This window comes from Harpia harpyja, chromosome 13, assembly GCF_026419915.1.
Source record: "Harpia harpyja isolate bHarHar1 chromosome 13, bHarHar1 primary haplotype, whole genome shotgun sequence".
NCBI classification, from domain to species: domain Eukaryota; kingdom Metazoa; phylum Chordata; class Aves; order Accipitriformes; family Accipitridae; genus Harpia; species Harpia harpyja.
Genome location: NC_068952.1, coordinates 36,305,198 through 36,328,404, shown reverse-complemented (window position 1 = coordinate 36,328,404; position 23,207 = coordinate 36,305,198). Strand labels below are relative to the sequence as shown.

Below are 23,207 nucleotides of genomic sequence, written 5' to 3'. Positions count from 1 at the left end.
CACCTTTTTGCTGACCCCCATCTTAGTTCTCACTACAGTCTGTCCATTCTTCTGTCAACTTCTTCCAGAAATAACCATGCTTCATCAATTCATGCCTGAGAGCCTTACCCCCACCCCTTTCAACTGTATTTCCTCTGTGTTTCTTGCAACTCTCTTGTTTTGTAGTTTAGCAGGGGGTTTTTTGGTTTTGTTTTGTTGGTTGGTTTTAGGGTTTTTTTGAAAATCTTATCTTGAAAAGATTTCTTTAAGTAGAAAATTCTGGTAAAGCCAAGAGGTTCTTCTCTTCTCTACACCTCAGTTATACAGATCCCCTCACTGATTTGCCCTGTTCCTTTCCTTCCTTAATTCACTTTTAATATTTGTTCATTGGATGACCTCACCATTCCTTAAAGTCTCTTGCTATATTTACACACATACCCTAGAACACCCCACCATTTACTCCACTACAGAAAATAGCAAGCTTCCTCAGTCCTTTGCAAATTTCCTCCCTATTTTTCTCTATTACTATTCAAAATTAGTTGATTTCATTGTCACTCAAGACCAAAGCCAAGTAATTACTTTTTTTTTCCTTTTCCTTTCTACATTGTTTCACACCAAGTCTGTTTTGGTTTTGGGGTTTCATTTTCCCCTAACTGAAACTTTGTAAAACAGTCAACCCCATTTCTTTCCATTCCCTTTACAAAATAAACCTGCAAAATGTAACTGCCAAACAGAATACAAGATGCTTAAGAGGCAAAGCTTGTTGGTCTGTCCAACATTCAGCAATAAACAGCCTCATCAAGACCCTTGTACTATCTCTTAGCACAAACGTGAGCGCATCACTGTTGTAGATACACACTGTGCTGATGCTCTCCGACAGTACTTTCTACACCTTATCTGTTGCACATTGGCAGCTAACTATACCTCATTTTTTTTATGCTGCCTCCCTAATTCCAACCTTTGAACCTGTTCTGTTCAGTTTTTCCATATCAAACCATTCCTCAAGCACTCTAGCTATGTTTGTTTTACTTCTGCAATTCCTCCTTTCCAGAGCTTATTATTGCTAACTTACATTCTTATAGAACCTACTGTCTTGCTCTACTGCCATAGAAAACACACAACAGTGTTTCTAATATGCATTTTTTTGCCCCACTTCTGAGGTGACCACTTGGGTCACTGAGTCTTCTACAATCACACTCAACCTTACAGAAAGTTGAGAAGGTTCCCCTAACATTTATTCACAGACTACCACGCCCTCCAAAATACATCTGTTCCCATAACAAACTCTGGTCTTACAGATTAGACCAAAAGCTACTATCACATATTTCTGAAAGCAAGGCAGTCAATGTCATCCCCTCCACAGACACTCTGCCTTTATTTTAACTTTTATTTTAAACCACACTGCCTTCCTCTGTTGTTGATACTAACATGTTACTTATAGCATCTTATACACTGGCTGATTCTACTGATTCTCTTAAATTTTAATTTGTGTCTGAGACATCAGTATCAGTCTACACTTTAAAATGAAAAGCAAAGTGAGTATCAAAGTCAAGCATAACAAGCCAGCAATCAAATGAAATCTTAAAATATTTTAATTTAAAAAACTATCACCTGGTTGCACATACACACGTCTAGGCAAAACTTCATAAACAGTACGGTAGATCCCACAGGTAATAATTTAATCCTAATCTCACAAAAATACCAAGTAAGGCAGTACTGTGCCTTCAATTTGCAAATAGTTGTTCTTTTTTGACATTACAAAAGATTTGTCAAATTGAATTTCATTGTCAGATATACTGATGCATATTTTTAAGTATGAATGAAAATTCAGTTTATCTGTGTATGCAGTACAAAGTTAATATAATTACTAAAAAATAAAAATCAAGAAAGTTTTACTTCATTCCATTTTGCTATTACGATTATCTCCATCTTTAAGTGCTGTACTGATCAGAGGAATGATAAACTTACTCAGAACCCTGCAACCATGGCAAGTCATAGAAGGTCTGCTTTCCTAACAAGCCTTTGTTCACAAGAATATCCCAAACAAAATATTTACAAACACTAAGAGCCCATCAGTTCGCAATAATTAATTATGGCACAACAACACAGGTTTTGTGCATGTCATTTCCAGTTTCTGACAGTCTAAATGATTCTAGCTGCTCCCCAGGCCAGGCTGGCAGCCTAGAAGATACAGATCCTACAAAAATAAACAAGCACATATCTGCTCAGTCAGCTATTTCAACAATAAACTGTCAGTTATTATTTCAAACAGCTGTAGAATAACAGTTGCCTGTATCTAATGCTTTAAGCTCCATAGCAAGGAAGCTGCTGACTGAAGGGCTCAGTGATACGAGACCACAAGTCACAAAGCAACAAAGAGGAAAACAAAAATGTTAAGACAAAGTCTGTTACATGGCCCACTGGCTTCAGCAAAACTGGCATACATGGTCCCGGCCCTCCTGGCTGCTCAAACCCTCTCAAGTCTGCCAAACAGTTTGTTTGCCAGGCTGTACATCAACTGGATCCTTACACTAGTAAGGGAACCAGCAAAAAAAAAAACAAACCAAAAAAACCAAAAACAAAACACGGTCTTTTTAAGCTGGATTGTTTCAAACATTCATACAGTTTACAGTGAGACCTTATGTACAATGGGAGCAGCTCAACTGAGGATTCAGTACAGTAAGAGAAAGGAGAGGTTGAGGGTAAAAGGCAATTTCTCAAGTTGGTGAACGCCAACAGCGGGCAACTGCACACACAACAACATGGAATTAATCAGAATTACTGGTTTTACTTGCACAAATGCATTTGTTTTTATTCCTTCCACTAGTAAGTTGATTTATAAAGTGAAAATCCCCCCTCCAATATGGAGTGTATAGCAGAATGTTCCTTTAAAAGACTTGGTGAAGATTAACAGATAAGGCAACACAGTGGAATTTGTATCTTCCTTCCCCCAGATTAAGCCTACCTTCTCGGCGATCGTTTCGAAGAACTCGCACTTTTTCAATTTTTCCCAAGAGAGCACCATCCTCAGCTTTTAAAAAAAAAAAACAAAAAAACAAAACAAAACAACAAAAAAACACCAAGTAATCAAGTGATGAAAACCAGTTTGATATCCAACACTGTATACCGTAAGAGAGGCTGTCTTCAAAGAAAAACAAAAGCTTTGTAGTGGAAAATGTTTATGGTCATAAACAGTTAAATATAAGACATATGCTTAAAAAAAAAATTACCTACTTGTCTCAACAGAAATAAAGAAAAGCTACCAGGCAAAGAAATTACTATACTCATTATGTTATTTAAAGCTAATTTAATTTTACACTTTTGAAATATTTTTATTTCATGATATTCTCTGCTTACTTTAGACAGTTTCTACATTGCATAAGAAAAAAAAAAACCTTTTATAGGATTAAATAAACTGTTTTCTTTGCAGATAAGAAAGTTCACTTTTTAACCAACATTAAGGCTTAAACCTATCCTAAACTAGCTATAAACTAACAATGCAAATGTAGACATTAACTTCCTTTAAGAAATGTTACTCAGAGGTCCATTTCAATTGTTCAAGTTTGTATTGTGATACCCACGTACTTAAAAACCTTGACTTATTTTAGATTTAGTAAGAATTTTTCCAAGAGACTGATGGAGACCTGCGTTCATTTAAAGCAGTACTACAAAAAAATATTTGGTGCAAGCACCATGGATTTTATTTTTACATCAGATAACATACTATGTAAAGGCTGTTTTCAGCTATACACTCTGCTCCTTCAGCTAGCAGGAAGTAATAAGATATACCTGAAATATTTGTCAGAACTGCTCACATTTCCACAGTGACAGATATAAAAGAATTAAGAACTGGGTTTGGATCAGCCTCTGCAAACTCCTACTCATGTGACCTATTCTTAACTGAGTCACCTACCAGCATCTACAGAAAGTCTTACCAGAATAAACAAAATAAAGTTAAGACCCTGTAAAAGTACTTACAATCATTACTGTAGTCATCCACAAGTATGATTTCCTTAATAAGATGTGGTGGGCTTTTTTTAAGGACACTGAAACAGACCAAAAGAAAAAAAAGTATTCACTACTAAGCAGTCTTAATGTTCCATAATAATGTCATAAAAGCAGTTACTTTGTTAAGCCACAGTAGAACCTAGCCAAGGACCTTATCTTCAACAACAGCTATTGGCTTATTCTTACAGAAAGCATTTGTGAAAAGAGGCACACACTGAATCATTCTCCCTGAAATTCCAGTCTCTAAGAAATGAGTAGAACAGACAACTTGCAACATGGAAGTCTTGCAGATAGCTTTAGGTCAACTACCCCCTGGGAATCCATCTTCCCTGAGTTTTTCTTGAAACTAGTTATACAGCCAACCTCCAAACATCTTCTAGTAATCGGTGCCACACTTTCATGCATTTGTAGTTAAGGGGAGCGATTTTCTTTGTTTAATGCTGTTGTTTCAGAACATTAAGAACTGGAGGCATCAATGAAATTAAGGCCCAGCTTTCCCTCTGCAAATGGTTCAGAAAAGCATAATGGATTGTTACTTCCCTTCCTTATCATAAGCCATTATCTGACACAAATGAATGGCCTGGGGGGGGGGGGGGGGGGGGAATCAAGGTCTCTCTTAGGTATACCTGACAACAGTTCGAAGCAAAGCAGATCTTGCCTCATTATGAAAGGTGATCACCACACTAGTGGCTGGCAAATCTATCCGCCATTGTTTCCGTTGACACCTGGAAGACAGAATACCCTGTTATTTAAACATAATATTTACATCCCAGGCTTAGCAAACAGCCTTCATCATGAAGCAGTTACCTATTAAACTCGGGTACACGCTACATCTACCTAGGAAGAATGCAATATCTTTTTGCAGGTGTGATTATAACCAACTTCTCTTCTGCCACTTTTGGTAGTTGTCTTGGTACAAAACAGACTACGAACGGTCTGTGTTAGCTATAGGCAGGTTCAGAAAAGTCACAGGACTACCATCACCACAGTATGTCATAGATACCTTTCATGCAACTGAGTATGAAACCAGAGCACTTATTTTACATTAAAAGCATTCAATACATTAAGCAAATGAGCATATTTTCAATGAAATGCACAGGTTCACAGGCTACCATATGTCTCTTTTTTAGAATGGCATGCCTCCACTTCTCCCTTTAGTTTTTAAACCTCCTGTAGCATCCTGGTCTTGCTCATAGATAAAACCAGTTTTCTATTCTAATGAGAAGTTGTAAGGATTGCAACATTCAGAATTTGAAGAACAAAGCTAGCTGTGACAAGTTGAGCCAACTAAACACAGAACCACATCCTTCCAAACCATAAAAATAATGAAATATTCCACCTATGTCAACTCATTTTTCATCACCTCTAATAGCCTGAAATTAATATAATAAGCAAAAAGAAGCAAATCCCAAAATACTTCCTGCAGGACTACATAAAGTTAAGCTGTTTAAGTCCTCTGACAATAAACCTAAAAAAGACACTACTCTCATTGTATTAGAAGCTAACAGTACTAGAAAATGCTGTATAATGAGTTTATGCTGAAAGCATTACAGTCTGACAGGTCACGATACGCATCGCCATTCATGCAGTAACGTACACCAGTGATGTATTTCTTCACATATCTTTTATTTAATATTAGGGGTAGAGCTTTAACAGGCCTAGTTGTCTTGAGACGGGATAAATCTGGCTAGCATACACCTGTAGCAATTCAGCAAATAATTCTGTACTCTGTGCAGTATTAATCAAACTAGCTTTTAAGGGAAGAGAGGTAAGTTACATTGCTACCTGAACTTCTAAAACTAGGCCTCTGCCTATATAAAAGGCCTCTCCACACCTGATTAAACATCTGCAACACGCATCATAAACCTTGCAACCTTCAACTTCCCGGAATCAGAGCGCGAGCAGCAACGCGCTTCTTGCCCTTGCCCACCCCAAAAAACCCCACAGACCCGCAGTGTTTTCGATACAGCACACCCATAACGTCACACACATCAGTGCTTGCCGTGAAACAAAACATTATTGTGCCATGGTGAACTCACTTGCTCTGAAGAAAAACAAAGCCCATGCCAACCCTACGATTGCCTCGTTTCTCAAACGGTGGGCGTACAAGATGGCTTCGGCACTAGTGCCCAGCGTTGAAGCACTAAATCAAACATGTATGCATTCCTCGAAAGTGAAAAACTAAGACCTTCTCTATTGTGAGCTTCTGGCAATTCATTTAGATAAGTATAAGACATCCAGCTATAATACACCAAAGTCTATGGTGCCAAAAAAGATACTCTTTTTTTGTGCTAAATTTCAAATTGCCCACAGAGGACAAGTCTACTGTGCATGCAGTTATCACATGAAGCACCTGCATTAGAATAATTTTAAAAGTCACATTAATCTTATACTGATCTTTTTGCAGAAGAGAGCACTTGAGCCAGAGCACATCTTAGGGTAGAATTACTCAAGGCAATGAAGCCTCTCAATTTTAAGAAAACTCAAGAGAAGAGCACTAGTGCATATTTCTGAAGGAGAAATTAAGATTTTTAGATTTCCAAATAAAACTGGAGGAGTGTTTCACTGAGTATTTCTGCTCTCAGCTCTCCAAAAACCCCTGCTTTAACTGACTCAGTGGCAGTCCTCCTCCTATTCTCTGTGTCAATAGTGCCATACTTGAAACTCAAACCAAAGAAACAATGTCATCACTTTTGGCATGGAGATTAGACTTTCTTTCCTCAAGTTACAGCACTTAATTTTACGTGCAGAATGACAAAATACATTTGGATAAAATAGAACTTGAACTGAAAACTTCAATCTAGACCATCAATGCTTAGCGTAGGTCATTAAAATCAGTTAAAACATGAAAAGTACATTCTTCCCCGCAGAAATTTGAGTCACTGGACTAGTTCATATCATTAGCAAATTTTCAGAAACCTCTATGGTTTGTTGAAACCATTTTTTTGACAGAAATATCCACTTTAACGAGTGCAAGGAGAACATTCACCTCAACAGATGTCTGGGTACCAAGGAAACAGGAAAGTTTGTTTCTTCTCTGCTTAAGAATAAAACTTGAGTGTGAGGTCAGAAGCTTCTAATAGTTGCCAAATGAAGAAGAAAACACAGTTTAGTCCAGCTAAAGTACTTACCAGTTTTCTCAAGAATTATGCCAACACATCAGTTAAGAGACACGATCAGAAACCACTGGTCCAAAGTAAGCATGGCGGACACTGGTCCACAAAAACCATGGGGTAGTTCACCCTTCCTCCCACTTCAGAGACTATTTTACACTGACAGGAGGACAGCTCTGGAAGTTTCCTATTACAACTGTGACACTCACTTTCTGGATCTCCAAAATCTACCATGACAAGGATAGCTCTCAGTTACACGTCATAAACAGACTGCAACAGAAGGAAACCCAGAGGTTTCTCAAAGCTGTTGGAAGTGGCAGTTGTGAGCATCAGCTGGAGTGAGAATCTGTGTTCCTGCTCAGACCTCTTCTCTCTCTGCTTCCTTTATGTTGTATCTGCCTGTTTCTCACTTCTCCTTTTTGCTTAAAATAAAGGCAAGCAGCAGCTTAAACAGGCGAACCAAAGTGTTCCGAAGTACTGCTGGCAGCTTTCACAAAAAGCAAGTAGTAAACTTTGGTCTTAACCCATTGCTAGTAAAAGTTTGTCCAATGCAGAAAAGACTAAACAATGTAGTATAAAAAAAGAGATGCATGATTATATACACATTTACATATCTAGTGTAGAATCCTGTAAACTGCTTCTAAGCAGCCTATACAATTTCAGCAATTAAATAGTATTATTATGTAGTTATTTTAAAGTCAAACAGCCTCTTAGACACATCAATACAATTAATAAAAAGTTGCTTAAGCAGAAACAAGTATTTCCTCATCCAGGTTTCTTTTCTTAAAGAAAAAGATTGTAGCAGCTCCATAAGAGATCTTAATCTTAACACAGTTGCCTCCAATTTTATGGAAAATAACATGCTTCCAAGTGTCATGTGCTCAGATCTGTAACATATTCTTCATCCTATGGCTATTGCTCTTGCTCTTTCCATTGGACAGTACCCAAACAAATATTTCATGCAACTTTTTCAGCTTCTGCAGTGAATGTCCTTGCCAAAATGGAAGGAAAATTAATTGCAACATGGCAGGGAAAGCATCATGGACAGTTTGCAGGAATGATTGCTTCAGTTTGGTTTGGGGTTTTTTGGTTGGTTGGTTGGGGTTTTTTTCTGCAAAAAGATGAGCATTTACAGACTGATGGGCACTTAAATCTGCTCCACAGCAAAGTCTAAGTAATAATCACAGCAGAGATACAGCCTTTCCCTAGAAACATCTCTCTTTCTCTGTCCATTGCAGGGTTCTTTTTCCAGCTCCATTTATTGAAAACACACAGGCAGGTCAGCATATAATCACAACACTGACAGTTAAAACAAACATAGTCACTGTAATATAATTTGTCTCCTGTCATCTCTCTTATTTAAGTTCTTTTCAAAGTAGAGCATTCGTCTGTTAGACCCACCTGAGAGATTATTCAGTATCTAGAAAAATTCCAAATTCTGCATATCTGAATCATAGAAGCTTCTAGAAGTTGGTGGCTGAGCTTTGCTCTTGTGGGAAAAGAATAACTGATCTAAAAAGTTAAAATGCATTTCTTGTGAAAAAAAAGTGATGTGATGAAGAAAACTCAAAAGTAATTTTAAACTCCTCAGTATACCAGGGGCATTGTGCTTTTCACTGCTTTCATGGCAACAAGTGAAACATCAGATTCTTCCTACTTTTCCATTCAATTAATGGCAAATTCTACACAACTAGCTTTATCTACAAATCATCTACTTAAAGGAACCTAAAACCGTGTTATTATAGAAGGGATTTAAAAATGACACAGTAAGTGTCTGAGTTTTTATACAAATCTCCTTCGCTATGCCATTCCTGATTAAAGAGCTTTACGGAGAAAAACCAGGCACCTTCCTTTTCTCTCTCCCTCTGGTGCCTTCTCCAGCTTCTTCTACCTACAAAGCTGTGAATGTATATTCACCCTAACTGCAGAATTAGTTAGGCAAATTAACTATACACAGTTGGCTAATTTTATGCTTTGACCCTATGCTTGCCTAGTTTTTAAAACCAAGTTCAACCTGCTTCTGTTATTTTTAAGTTATGGAAGCCCTAATGAACAACTGCTGTTTTAATATTAATCAATTCTGCTTAAACAAGATTAGTGCAAGTCACTCAAGCCCTTTTTTAAGTTAAAGATTTCTCTACCCACAAGAACATCGTATTTTTCCTTACTATGAAGTGTACTATTTCCTGAAATTGCACAAGCAGCCTGACATAGCAAAAATTTTTAAGCATTTGAAGTGTAATTCTGTCCTATGTTCACTGGGGTGTGCATAAATGGATTCCTTTAGGTCTGGAGTTGACAATCATCACCTACTTAGAACAACAGAATCACAAAGTGACTGAGATCAGAAGGGGCATCTGGAATCTTTTAGTCCAAACTCCCTGCTCAAAGCAGGGTCGGCCACAGCAGGCTGTGCATCGGGCTTTGAATATCCCTAAGGCTGGGGACTTCACACTCTCTCTGGGCAACCTGCTCCACTGTTTGATCATCCTCACAGTGAAAGAGACTTACAAATGTAGGAACCAAGAAAAGCCATCAGATAAACAGGAACAAAAAGAGACTGAAACGCAGCACCAGTTTGGATACAGAGTACACACTGATGGAAGCCATGGAAACAGAAAAACTTGAATAAGATTCATTGTTCTTTAACCCACTGTTCGAGGATTGCACTGCAGTTTACTGTTCCTGTCACTTCAAAAGCTGGAGAGCTCCTGCTTTAGAAAAAACCACCTGCTGCTCAAAAGCCATAAATGCAAAAGGGTTAATCCAAGTCAAACATGGCTCAGTTTAGCACTTACTGATCATGCCTAGTGTCGGGAATACTTCGGTCCATTCGCAGTTTGTCACTTTCTACCTGATTGAACTTATTGCGGGCATATGGATCCTGACCAGATCGCACCATGGTAGCGCCAACGTAAGCATCTTGATCAAAGTCTTGCCACCGAACTTTTCCTACAATAGAAAAACAGGAAAATATCCAATTTAATCTTCGTAATTTAAAGAATAGCATTCAGCAATCTAACCACTGATGAAATAGCCTGTTTTTCAATTTTGCAACAAAGTAATCAAACTGCAACAGTATTAAGTGTAACATCAACAGCCACTTTTGCCTATTAAATTCCTCTAGAACGTCCTGCAAATTAACATGAAATTGAACAATTTTACAGATCTCAGTTTATACAAGTAATCAACAGACCATGCTTCATCTTGCTCATTTTGTTTGTTGGGTTTTTTTAACCTCAACTACCACAACCTCCATTTTAAAAAAAACCCTCCACATATTGCCAGGCATTAATATGGCAGATGATCTGGCTATAAAGTTATCCAAGAAACATTTATTGTTTAAGATCCAGTCCAGACTTCAAAGACATTATAATTTAATTTACTGTCTCTTTGCATAAATAAAAGCACAGTCAGTTATAATCAAACCATTTGAGGAACAAGCCTTTTAGAAGTACAAGACAACATTATTCTCAAAACCCAGCATTACATGTAGGCAGAGCACTAGATCGCTCTCCAATACAACCTAACGGCAACCCCCTTTACAATCAGAACTGATTAACTCCTCTTTAACAAGGACTGTGTTATTATGTGAGTGGTTGTGGCACTAACACGGAAAGTTAGACTGGCATCCAGCCACCAGGAACAAAGTTTCAGGACTTTCTCCATCTTCAGGTGTAAAACAACAGTATGATATTTACCAAATGTCTTAAAACTATCAATTCTTACCTCTGGTTGAATGTTTACTTTTTGGCCTATTGACAGTCAAACCTGTGTTACCTACAGCAAATTTATACCTCCTTGAACTCAAAATCAGAGCTCAAGTTCTAGTGCAATACAAACATTCTTGTTTTAACACGGATGTGTATGAGAATCTCCTGCAAAGCAAAAGCTGTCTTTTGGGGTCACTATTTATTACAGATTAGAGGAGCTAATATTCATTGTTTTCTTCATTAACATACAAAGTTTTTGAGGTACTTTCAATTAAGGTCAGTAAGTAGCAGGCTGCAGAGATGTCACTCCATTCAAGTTCAACTTTTAGACAAATAATATAGCTCAGGCATATCCTAAACTAAGCTGATATGCATAGAGGGAATACTACTCTAACAGCTATTGATGAGAGTTGGAGGTTGCTCAGATGTTTCAAGGTTTGCACGGCATGGAAGCTACGGTAGGGCTCATTTACAGCTTTCTATCCATAAGCCATGCCCCACCTATGGTGCGTTAACTCCTGCTAGAAGATCCTGATATTGAAAGAATACTTTCCATCGTTAAACAAAATAATTGTCTGTTGTTTAACCAAATACCACCAACTTTATTAAAAATTCTCTATAATCTCAGGATCATCCGAGGCGCTCATCTACAAAAGCAACTTGGACCCAAAGTGCTATTTGGTTATCAGATGGTAGTGGAGGTTGTAAGACAAAAATATCGGGGTTGGGGGGGACGTAGTTTTGGGTTGGTTGGTTTGTTTTTAAGAAACTTCCAACATCCAAGTAAAGTCAGAGAGTAAGAGAAAAGCATCCATACTTTTGGATTACTGGTTTAAAAGCTAGCCAGTTAATACTAAGCAACTATCTTTACATCTGAATTACCATCCTAAAGAAGTTAAAACATGCACACAGACACAGAAGCCAGAACTAGAGAGTTAAACAAACTGCACAACATTTAATAGACACTTGGTGAAGCAGCCCAGAGGGAAACTATAGGAAAATAACTGGAGGAAGAAATACAGATTTTCAAATTCCAGTTACTGAAAGAACTCTAAAAAGGAAACTTTCCAGCTGCTGTTGGTAGCCCACAGACTGCCAAGAGTTTTCCTTAGCCTTTCAGGTTCATTCTTCAAAATATTTCCAGGAACTTTCTTTGAAAACAAGTTTACACCTCAGCCAGCTACCACACTGCAAATAACCCAATACAGAGTTATTTACAAAAATTACACCAAACCTCACTCGCAACAAAACTATACAAAATGCAAGAATGGCTTGATTCAGAAAACTGGAAGAAGAAACAGAGATGCCAAGATCATCTCCCCATATAACTCTCTACCTTAGCATTTCCCAAAGCTTTTGCAATCTCCTTGATAACTAAACTACATTATCACCCTTGCTTCTAATTTATAATATAGCTTCAATCTGGAACATACATTGAATATTTTCTGAAATACAGAACATGTCATGTCACTGCTTTTCTGGTCTAAAAATAAAAATTTTGGTGCATTTTACAAAATCTAATCTACACTTAAAATGCACTTATATAGGACTTTCAACTTTCAAACACTCCAACTTCCAATGGATTTTAATGCTATGCCTGCTTCAGGACTGCCACCCCCATCCACTCCTCCAGTTGCCTTCCATCCAGTGGAAAGAGTAGCTAAAACACAGGAGGTCATGAGGGCATCACATCAGTGATAAGGGTGATGCAGTTGCAAGAATTTTTCTTAAAACAGGTTGTGTTCTTCATGAACTTACAACATGCAGTGTGGGCTGCCCACATGGTTACAAGTGCTAACAGCTCAAGTTAACTGCTGGAAAATGAAAAGCTGATCCAAAGCTAAATATACTGTGCAGCCTTCCTTTTGCTGAAAGGCTTGCCTTTCTGACAATTTATTAACTAAATTTTGAAGTTAGAAGTGATTTAACAAACCTTTTCCGATAATAGGTACTGTTTCTGCTGTATGCTTCCCTCGGCTACACAAATAGGAGCATGTTTGATTTAATTTCTTCTGGGGACTTAGCTGGCTCTGTAGTTTCCTGAGTTTCAATGACTTTGCCAGGTGGAATGAGTATCAGAAAACACAGCCACATTATTTCAAACTTAAATTAAGCAAGTTTGTAACTTCAAATTCAAGAAAATGTGAGTTTGCCTGTACTGAGATCTCACATGGCAATAAATTAATCTTTTAAACTCAACAGTAAATGAACTGCAGAGTTTGCTACCAAATAGACACATCCCGCCCCCCCCCCCAAAAAAAAAAAAAAAAAAATCACTGAACCAGCTAAGAACCTGGAACCAGGGTATGCTGCAGTGCTAAACTTAGTTTTGACAAGAACTGCTTATTTTACAGACTGTTCTGAGCCTGAGAAGCTCAGTAGAAAGAAAAAGGTGAAATCATAGAATTGTTTAGGTTGGAAAAGACCTTTAAGATCATCGAGTCCAACCGTCAACCATATGCCCACTAAACCATGTCCTGAAGTACCTTGTCTACGTGCGTTTTGAACACCTCCAGCGATGGCAACACCACCACTTCCCTGGGCAGCCTGTTCCAATGTGTGACAACCCTTTCAGTAAAGAAATTTTTCCTAATATCCAATCTAAACCTCCCCTGGCGCAACTTGAGGCCATTTTCTCTTGTCCAATGAAGCTGTTTCTTTTTGTCCCAGGTATTTCCCAACTCTGAAGTTTTGGGAGAAGGCAATCAATAAAAATAGTGCAATTCACTGCTATTATTTTTGATAACAAGCCAGTTGATTTTAAATAGGAAGCACGTTTTGATTTTTTTTTTGCCCTGTAATAAGTAGCTGTATTTTAAAAAATAGTGCTAGTTTGGTACATTTTATTCCATTCCAGTTTCCACCCAAGTAGAGCTTGATATAAATTATTTAAAATGTATCATTTGCCATTTTCCAAGGCTTTAAAACCAGCAAATGCAACACTAGTCCAGAAAGCATAGAGTAAATTTGAGAAGAAAGGAAATCACTTCATAGAGCTAAATTTACTGAAAAGCAGTGACAGCCCACAGAATATAAGAACAAGTGAATTTGGCGTCAGGAGCCAGGAAGGAGGCAAAGCCTGGCTCTGGCTGCAGCAGAAGGCCCTGTCAACCATGCGCAATATGAATCAGATCTATTAGGGAAAAGTCAGATAACAGTAAGAGCAGCTCAAAGTGAGATAGAAAAGGAAAGAAAGCACAGCAGATAAATCTGCGCACAACCAAGTGGCAGGCAACAAAGAGTAGGAATAGATGAACACAAAACCTCCTAAATAGCTTGCACTCCCTCTTACTGACTCAATACAGCTTAAAACCAGTAGGATACTTGATATAAATATGATTATTTTGACTTACAGTCATTAAGAGATTCCAGATCTTCATTAACTAACAAAAAGAGCTGTTTGAGTAACTGCTGAAACTCCTGTCATTACAGCGAACCAGTTACACAGTTTTGCTTTAGTCATCCATGCAGACAGTTCAGGGTCAGTCTTCCTAACTACAAAAGCTAACATCACTATTTTCACAAAACAAGAAATAGACTTTTGCAGCATATAAAAAAGTCACCAAATGACAAAGGATAGAGAGATACACTCTGATGTACAGAAGGTAAAAAACCCAACAGTTTAATCTTTATATAGAGCCATTTTAAAGATAAAGATAATAAACAATTCCATAATTCCAAGAAGTTCTGAAAGATACTATGCTACATAATGCTGAAACCTAAACTACAGGTCTCCTAGCCTCAGTAGAAAAGCAAGAAAGTTTTGAACCAAATCCCTCCTAAAATTCAATCACTTTGCATTAAAACAGTGCAAAGAATCTGCAGAAATATGAATTCCAAGCTTCATTGCCATAAGGATTCAAAAGTTTGCCTACACGAATTGAAGATAATCAAAATAGTGATTTAAGAGTACATAATTCTGTGTAGCCTTTGATGTTTGATTTGAGACTCTCGTACTACTGCAGTAACGATTCTCCTGCCTGTTAAGTCAAGCCATAAGAGATTACTAATCAACAGATGAAATGAAAAAAGCCTGACCTGCTCGACTTTACACTTGATTTTACTTCTAGCTTCAGCCCCTCCAGCTTCTGATATCTTTCCCTTTCAACCCCTGACACTTCCCACTTCTTTTAATACTCAAATGGTTACTTAGGACCACTGGGAAAGGAAGGTCTTAGAGGACATGTACAGGGTTTGGCCCAGAATACATAAACATTCAAAAGGGGAAATAAGAATGGTAGCTGGAAGGTGCAAAATTGGCTGACCTATAATTCCAGTAACAATATTCGCAGAGAGTTCTATTAAGAAGAAAAAAAATACTTGAAAAGATCTGCCAGAAACCAAGTTAAATAAGCCAGGCTCTTCAACTTTTTAGGATTTATTTCCCAATTCACACACAAAGTAAAGGTTTTGCCAAAAAAGCATACATACATAGCCAGAGTCTTGTTTCTCCTCTCCAGAAAGCTGCTAAGACAAGGTAGGCCAAAGGCTACAGGAAAAAAAGCTATGAATGTCAAACAGCTTATACTGTACCAGGAGTCTAACACTGTAAAACAAAAATCATAACTCACACGTTATTGGGGATGGAAGCTTCCAGCTGCTTAAAGGAAAGTTTACCTTGGTTAGTTCTTTCTTCAAGACCTCATAGTATTTCAAATGTTTGGCTAAGCCAAATTCGTAAGCCAAACATTCAGATTAATAGAAGAGGAGTAAAACGTGTTGTGAAGCTATCTGATCAGAAGTTGTCCTCCTTGTACAGTAAAATTTTTCAATACAGCGTAAAATATTCAAATCCATTTTACTATTTCTGTATTCCTTAGTACAATAATTCTAGCTACATATTAAATCTCACCGACATGAAACAGTTAAGCAGCAAAAGAAGCTTATGGAAGCAGTCACATGAAATGAAGATTCCTTAACAATTTTCCTAGCTCATCCTCAAGGCATAAGAGCATTTCACTCAAATAAAACAAAAATCACGTTGCTCTGTTATTTGCCAGCATGTGACGAATACTGAGCAAGTATGAGAAAAATAAAGGTACACCATCAGCACACTCAGGAAAAACTGCCACATCAAAAGCTAGACAAAACTAAAAAAGTATGAACCTTGGCTGAATCTTTAGTTGGAAGCATAGTCCCAAGGCAACTTGCCTGTTGCCTGCCAGCATTATCCATTGAGAGAAACAGACTACTTTTATACGAGAGGCTTTTACGGCAGCTCAAACCTATTGCAGGACAATACAAACATACTAGCAGAGAGTGACATTCTCTATGGCTTTAAACCCAAAGGAGCAGTGAAGCAGGTAAGATTTAAGAAAGCTGAAGCTTTAAGAATAGAGAAGTACATATTGCTAACATAATCCTACCACTTCCGAACTACAAAGAATGATTAGAATCACAACAACTGCTGTATTTTACAGCTTCTAAGGATAAATGTTTTATGGCTACGGATCTTTCATAACAAATGTTACTGCAATACCTGGAGGCAGCGTCTCCACACTTTGTGCTTTGTCCTCCCCATCATTGCCACGCACGTCTTTCCTTTTGGGGTTGATATCATTTGGGTCCTCCTGAAAAAAGTACATAATCTTTAAAATAATCTCCTTAATTGATTTTATTTTGTTTTCAAAGCAAACAGCAATAACTAAGTTTTGTGGATTTTAAACTCATGAAGTGGTCCAAGAGAGCTAACTTTGGATTTTAAGAGAAAGGATGATTATTTCCTCTATTACTTGAAAAACATAAAAAAAAAAAACAGAACAAAAATTTAAGACAGGCTTTTGCATTTAATTTATGCAGCGATTCTTATTTGGAAAAAAAAGAAATGTTTAAGAAGGAAATGTATTAGGAAAGATGGAATAATTTTAGTTAGTTATTTATTTGTTTATTTATTTATTTTAAAATTGGTAATACTCAAATGAGCAATGCAGGCAAAAAGATTAAACAAAACCTGAAGAAAGCCCTACTCTAGCAAGGAACAGCCCAAATAGGAAAGCTATCTGAAAAAGAGAAGTCAGGTTATCTAGCAGTTATATCCAGAGTGGCAGCCTTACTATTGGAAAAAAACTTCCAATATATCTTCAAGTTGCTATTTTCATGTGTTCATTTCAATAGAGCTTTTTCTGGGATTTACAGGCAACTCTGCTAGATTTGTGATTCCAGTAATATTGATAATACCCATGCAGAGAGGGGACAAAAAAAGTTTCATCTCCCCCCTCCTCCAATTTCCAACATTTATTCTGAATCTGTAAATCTCATTTTCCTTTCAACAGAACCCCCCCACACACACACTCTTGTATGCTCATTACCACAAAAATACAAGACGTCAAGCTGGAATGATCCCATTATGCATTTGGAAGAAGCAGAGAAGAGGGTAACTTTTTTTTTTTTTTAAAAAAAGATAATTAGTAACTGTATGCCGATTTGCACACTACGCTTAGCCAACTGATTTAAGTGCCATCAGCTTCTGTTGTTCTTGCACGCTTGCCAAAGGAAATTCTGTTTCCTTTTTTACATCTGCACTGAAGAAGTCCCAGTTACAATACCGGTTTTATTTGCACAACCCTGCTAAAGACAAAGAAGATACAATACTATGCCTATACTAATCAATAAGTGCACCTAAATCTTTACTAGGCACTGCAGCTAAGCAGTGCAGAACAGTTCGTATCTCTTCTAGGAACCTGTCAGAGTCTCCAGAACAGGGTGATGGTGTACAAACCGCATACTGTAAACTGTCTCTGCCATCCCAGCTCCTTAGCCACATCTGGGAATTCTTTGGGTAGAATAGCAAGCAGTTGAAATGGGCCAAACTTATGTTGGGGAACATTTCAACCACAAATTATATCATTTCAGCATGTCCCCAAGTATGGCTGAATTTTCCAATGTAAATTCAGCTTAAGTGTCTAAGCTAAGTAGGCACTAATATTTGGAAATATGTTGAAAAAAGGCATCCAATTTCTAAAATACTGAAATGCAAAACTGAATACTGATGCTTTTTTGTTAATCATTTTCAGAAAAAAACAGCTATCTATACACTAAATCAGTTAAACATGAAATGCTATAAATGCATATTTTTCATAGCATCATGCATCGAGGATACCAGAGAGAAGGAATTTGTCCAAGTTCTTAAACTACATTTCACCATGTTGGTACATGCTTTGGGCCACTGGGCCTCGTGGAGGTCAAGAGCTTTGCTTAAAGAAAGATTTAAGACAACAACAACAAAAAAACCAAAACCCCCCAAACACTCCCCAAAACACACAATGCATTTCAAGAACATGATCATAGCTCCTGCTGGTGAGGGAAATTGTCTGTCCCTGTGCACTGAGTCCCACCAGCACACTGAAACAGAAGCTTTCTATGGTTCTAGAAAGTTGTATTTCACTAGTTATTTGGCTTTGTGCACCATTTTATAGATAGCAATACTAAGGAAACAATAAGTGCAAGTATCAACTGTAGCTGGAAGAAAAATCTTCCGAATAAGAATGTCAAGTTTTGCAAAATTCCACGAAGCTCTTCACTATACAAAATTGCTGTAACAAGTCTAAAAAAAAATACCTACATAAGTTGAAAAATAAATGCAACACATCTATTAAGCAATGAAAAAAATTTGGAAGGCTGTCTCCTGTAATTAAACAAAAACTATTGAGTTTAAGTCTCTAAGTCTTTAGGGTAAAAATCTGCCTTCCCATTAATCCTTCCAGCTGAGGAGCTTGTGCCATTAAGCATAATTATTTATCAAGTTCTTTCACTTTGGACTTTGATGTTGTTGTGTTTTGGTTTTTTTTAATAAACATAAACTACCAAAGGCAAAGTTAGATTCAGAGATCTTATAGCTAAATGCCATTTTGAATGCTTATAAATTTGAGGCTTCTAAGAAACTGCTTGGGTACAGCCTTCAGACATTCTAGGGTGAGCCAAGCTGCCAGGATGAAAGTTCCCAACACAGATTGCTGGATGTTCAACTTGCCTCCTAAGACTCCTTATAAAACAATATAGTGATGGGAGAGTATGGGATATTAACCTCAAACCTTTGTGCCCTAGATTAGGGCTTTGTGGTATTTTTCTTCTCCAAAAGAAGTCTATTTTAATTATTTTTAAAAAAGACTACTCTGCTAAAACTGATGTTCTGTTGTAAGCACCAACTTTCACCCAATGAAGCATTTGGAAAGTACACATGGGAACCCCATGCCTTTTAGGGGCAAACAATGTGTTATATCCTTTAGAGAGAACTCGAGTGCACAAAAGGAGAAGAAAGCAGATGTTAAAGCCATAGACATAAATACAACCAGTCTCTTTACATCTCTGACTGTAAATTGCTTCAGCATGTTAATTTGGTGCAATACACAAATGAATCGTATGGTCAAAATGACATCCCTATGTTGTCATCATCACAGGACAGAGTTGCTTTTTCAGCTTGCTTGGAGTGAAACAAAATCCCAACTTCTAATGTGATCTTAAAAGGCTGCTTGCATTTGATGAGTAATCTTCTTGGTAGAAGATAATGCTTGCACCAACAAAAGTCATTCATACAAAAAGCTAAGCTTAAGGCAAGATTGAAAGCAACTGAAACCGTTTAAGAGGAGGCACAGCTCTTTAATCATGAGAGCACAAGAGGGAGATTGAATGAATAAAATTAAAAAGAAAAGGCTAATGCCTCTTCCTGTATATTAATACTATTAGTACTTAATACTTTAAAATACTATTTTCCTGACATACTAAAAAAGCTGAAAATATCAGGCTACAACCTAAGTATGTAAATGCTGTAAATACACCTGGACAAGTATTTTGAGCTTACTGACAAAAATAAAAAGGTAGCCGGCCAACTAGCAGAGACACTAACCAAACATTAGATGCACGTGGAATGCCACTAGAGGAATGCATTTGGGGTCATTGTTCATGCAGTTGTTTTCTCAGGCCAGGACACATATAGCAACATCAAAATAAGTACACGCCAGCTATAATGCATGTGTTGCAGGGATTTGGCATACATTAATTTTACACATCATATCACTGCTTCCCATTAATTCCTGATTCAGTACCAGATGACACGCGAAGAAAGAAAATTGCAACCTTTCAACACCATTCAGTGGGAAATCTTACAACAGTATTGTAGTAATATATTAGGTGTACCAAATAAACCTGAATTAACTGTAACTTTTAAATCCTATTCTCTAAATACCTTTGCTACTCCAAAAGCTCAGAAGTTAGGTGATGTACATTTACTTGCCAACTTGTTAAAACATTCCTTGCAAACCATAACCACAATTCATTATGGTTAAATTTATTCAGTTGGGGGGGGTTAGGGGTTTGGTTTTGGTGCTTTTTTTATGCTGATTAATCACTGAAGCGCAGCAACTTTTTATTTCAGGATACGGTAAACCTTCTGTGCCTCAGAAAGCCTACATCAGTTTACAAACCTTGCAATTACCCCCTTTTCTTTTCCTTCTCAAATCACCCACTCCATTAAGACTACCCTATAGATTAAATTTGAGACATGACAAAGATGCAATATGAAACTCCAGTGACAAAGGTGCAATATGAAACTCCAGTTTCAAGAGCTAGACTCGAAAAAATTGTTTCTTGAAATGATTAGTGACACATTTGCAGCTGCTCTGACTGGTGCAGGGAAAGGGAAGATGAGGTAGTACAAATGCAAAGCAAGAGTCAAACACATTTTTACAGCATTTCTACACATCTACAACAAGACACAATCATATTCAACAAGAAATTTAAGACTACCGCCATTTGAGTTTAGAAAGCTGTAATTATATACAGATGTACATTAGTGGATAATTTCATTACCATTACTTAGATATTCCAGACCACTTACCATTCTGGTTTTGGTATATTTGTTTGCATTGAATACTATATTCCTTACAAGCACTGCAAAGCAATTAGCGTTTTGTCAATTGTTATTTCACTTGGCACAAAAAAAAAAAAAAAAAAAAAAATTAAACTGATCCAAGTCTCTAGGTATTGCTCCTATAAAAAAATCCCCACTTTAAACCACTACTCCTTTTCCTATTTCTGTCTTCCAATACTTTTTTTTTCTTTTAATTAAAGTTTCAAGCATCACGGATTTGACATTTAGCTGCTATGTATTAGATCTCATTATAGCAGAGATTTCTATCCTACACTGGCTTCCTATCAACAAGAGAACAACTTACCAACATGTAACATCACCAAATATATTAAGGTACTACACGCCTTACAAGTGGCAACTCAACACAGACTTCAGCAAAGCTTTTGTGGTTGAAAACATCTTAAATGGGAGCTGAACGCGCCTGCAAAACAAGCCATTCCTCTCTCAGGCAACCCAGATGCCAAACAACATGCAACATTCGGGCAAAGGAGATGGTTGGGAGCTATGACTGCACCATGTGCTACCTGGACAGCTCTTCACTGTCTCTTCCATGGAAATGGCAGCAAGACAGATGAAAATATCTCACAGGCTAATGCAGAGCTATCCAAGCGCTAAAGCCATCCAGCTATCCTAGACACGGTCAAACCAACTGCTTTGCTCATCACCGTGTTCCAACACTACTTTTCAAAGAAGTTCACGCAGAATACAAAGCGGGGAATTACACAGAACAAAGCAAAGTTTTACTTGCCTTCGTAGCATACACTCAGATAGAATAATTGAGAAACATGGCTTCGTGGGACAAAATGCACGCTAGGGCTTAATATCTGTTTTGGTACTTGCTTTTAAGGTGCTGGCCAAGGGCCAACTGCAGACAGATTTCCTTCACTGATGATTTTCTAAGAGGAAACTGCATACTGGCAACATCTTCAAAGAGCATCATTTGATCCAGCTGGCCTAATACAAGGCTTCACTGCATCATGCAGTACACATCAGTCAAATCACCAGATGATTTTGGAAGGGGTGCTCTCACTGCAGACAACACTCCTCTCAGCACTTCATATACTTCTGTTGTGATCATGTACTTGGGGCCAGATACACAGAAGCACTTTGATGTTATGTAGAGCAGCACTTGGCATTGCAACGGTTTAATGCCTGCTACAATTCAGATCCCTAAACCAAGCATGAAGGCTCCTTACAGAGCTTAGCTAAGAAAAGGACTGAAAGCTGAGCAAAGTCCGACAGCTGCCTAAGCCACAGATGCAGCCAAAGCCCAATTTTCTTGGCTACTGCTGGCACTTAATATCCGCTTCTCTTTTTCCCCCCCGATTCCATTTACAATTTTTTAATTAGACATCACATTAGATGCTTATGGAATAGCTAAGCAGGCTCTGAAGTGCCAGCTCCTCCTAACCCAGGAGAACCTTCAGCAGAGGACAGAGTCCAACATGTTGGCTTGCTTTCTGACCCAACGCTTGCTTGCTGCCTTCCAAGAGGTCTTCAGAAACACGACTCCAAGTCTCTCTTGCTGTAGTAAATGAATCCAGCTTTCTACGCGCCAGGCAAGCACTCTAGCAATTTAATGTAATTAAAATTACAGGGCACCCATGTCTTCCCTTGTCAGCAAAAATGTTTTGTACAAAACTGAGATAAAGCGTGCTCTGAAATGCCTAGAACACTGCTTCTTAGAGGCAACACGAGCAGGAAATATCCCATAAACAAATGCTGACTTCCTTAGATGGCCAACTTGCTTAGCATTAGTAAAACAGTCATTTCCAAGTACACCAAGAAGCGAAGCAGAAATGAACAGAAAAAACAGTGAACATATATACAAATACTTTGTGATATTTGATTACCACTGTTAGTCGTAATGTCTGAAATTATTACAGCAAAGATGACTGAATTTTCATTCTTATTCCTTTACTCAGTTTAAGTGAATTGCTGCCAAAGGTACATTCCTTTCATATGTTTGAATATTCAAAACAAAAATAGAAGATTCCAGTGTGGGGGGAACAAACACACGCACACACTCCTCATGCATACAAGAAGGCAATTTCAAATTCTCAAAAAAGGGAGAAAAAGTATGAAGATTATACTTCGATGGCTCCATATATAGGCAATATGTTTAGATATACTCTCAGTGAATACACTCAAAACATTTTGAAAATGCCAATTACTATAAGCTGTAGTCTCCAGACAAAATTAAATGCCTTAGTGCCCTACCTTCTCTGTAAATTTTACATTTACTTACGGCAAAGTACATATTTTAGAGCTTACAGGCACTATTTGAGGTACCAAAACAACTATAAAACCTGACATTTTATAAACCCAGAATGGATTAGACAAAAATAATGCTTTATCTGAAGTTTCTGATATACATGTATACATATTCTCTGAGGAAGGTCTGATCCAGCTTTGCAGCAGAAGACTTATTTGTACAGCAAAAGGGATCAACTGCAAGTTCTGGTTCCACTTCATTTAAGAATTCTGGGCACAATAAACTTATTGAACTGACAAAAGCCAACGAGCAAC

The 23,207-nt window shown here is 37.6% G+C and overlaps 1 protein-coding gene across 1 annotated transcript in view; it reads right to left on the bottom strand.

Annotated features, from left to right (window-relative positions):
• The window catches only part of GALNT2 (polypeptide N-acetylgalactosaminyltransferase 2), a 101,073-nt gene that overhangs the window by 30,835 nt on the left and 47,031 nt on the right, over window positions 1–23,207 (bottom strand). The window contains exons 2-6 of the mRNA XM_052806103.1: window positions 16,293–16,383; window positions 9,899–10,052; window positions 4,614–4,712; window positions 3,958–4,025; window positions 2,945–3,010 (exon numbers count right to left, since the gene is read on the bottom strand). Coding sequence (XP_052662063.1) covers window positions 2,945–3,010; window positions 3,958–4,025; window positions 4,614–4,712; window positions 9,899–10,052; window positions 16,293–16,383 — 478 coding nt within the window. The remainder of the gene's footprint in view (window positions 1–2,944; window positions 3,011–3,957; window positions 4,026–4,613; window positions 4,713–9,898; window positions 10,053–16,292; window positions 16,384–23,207) is intronic.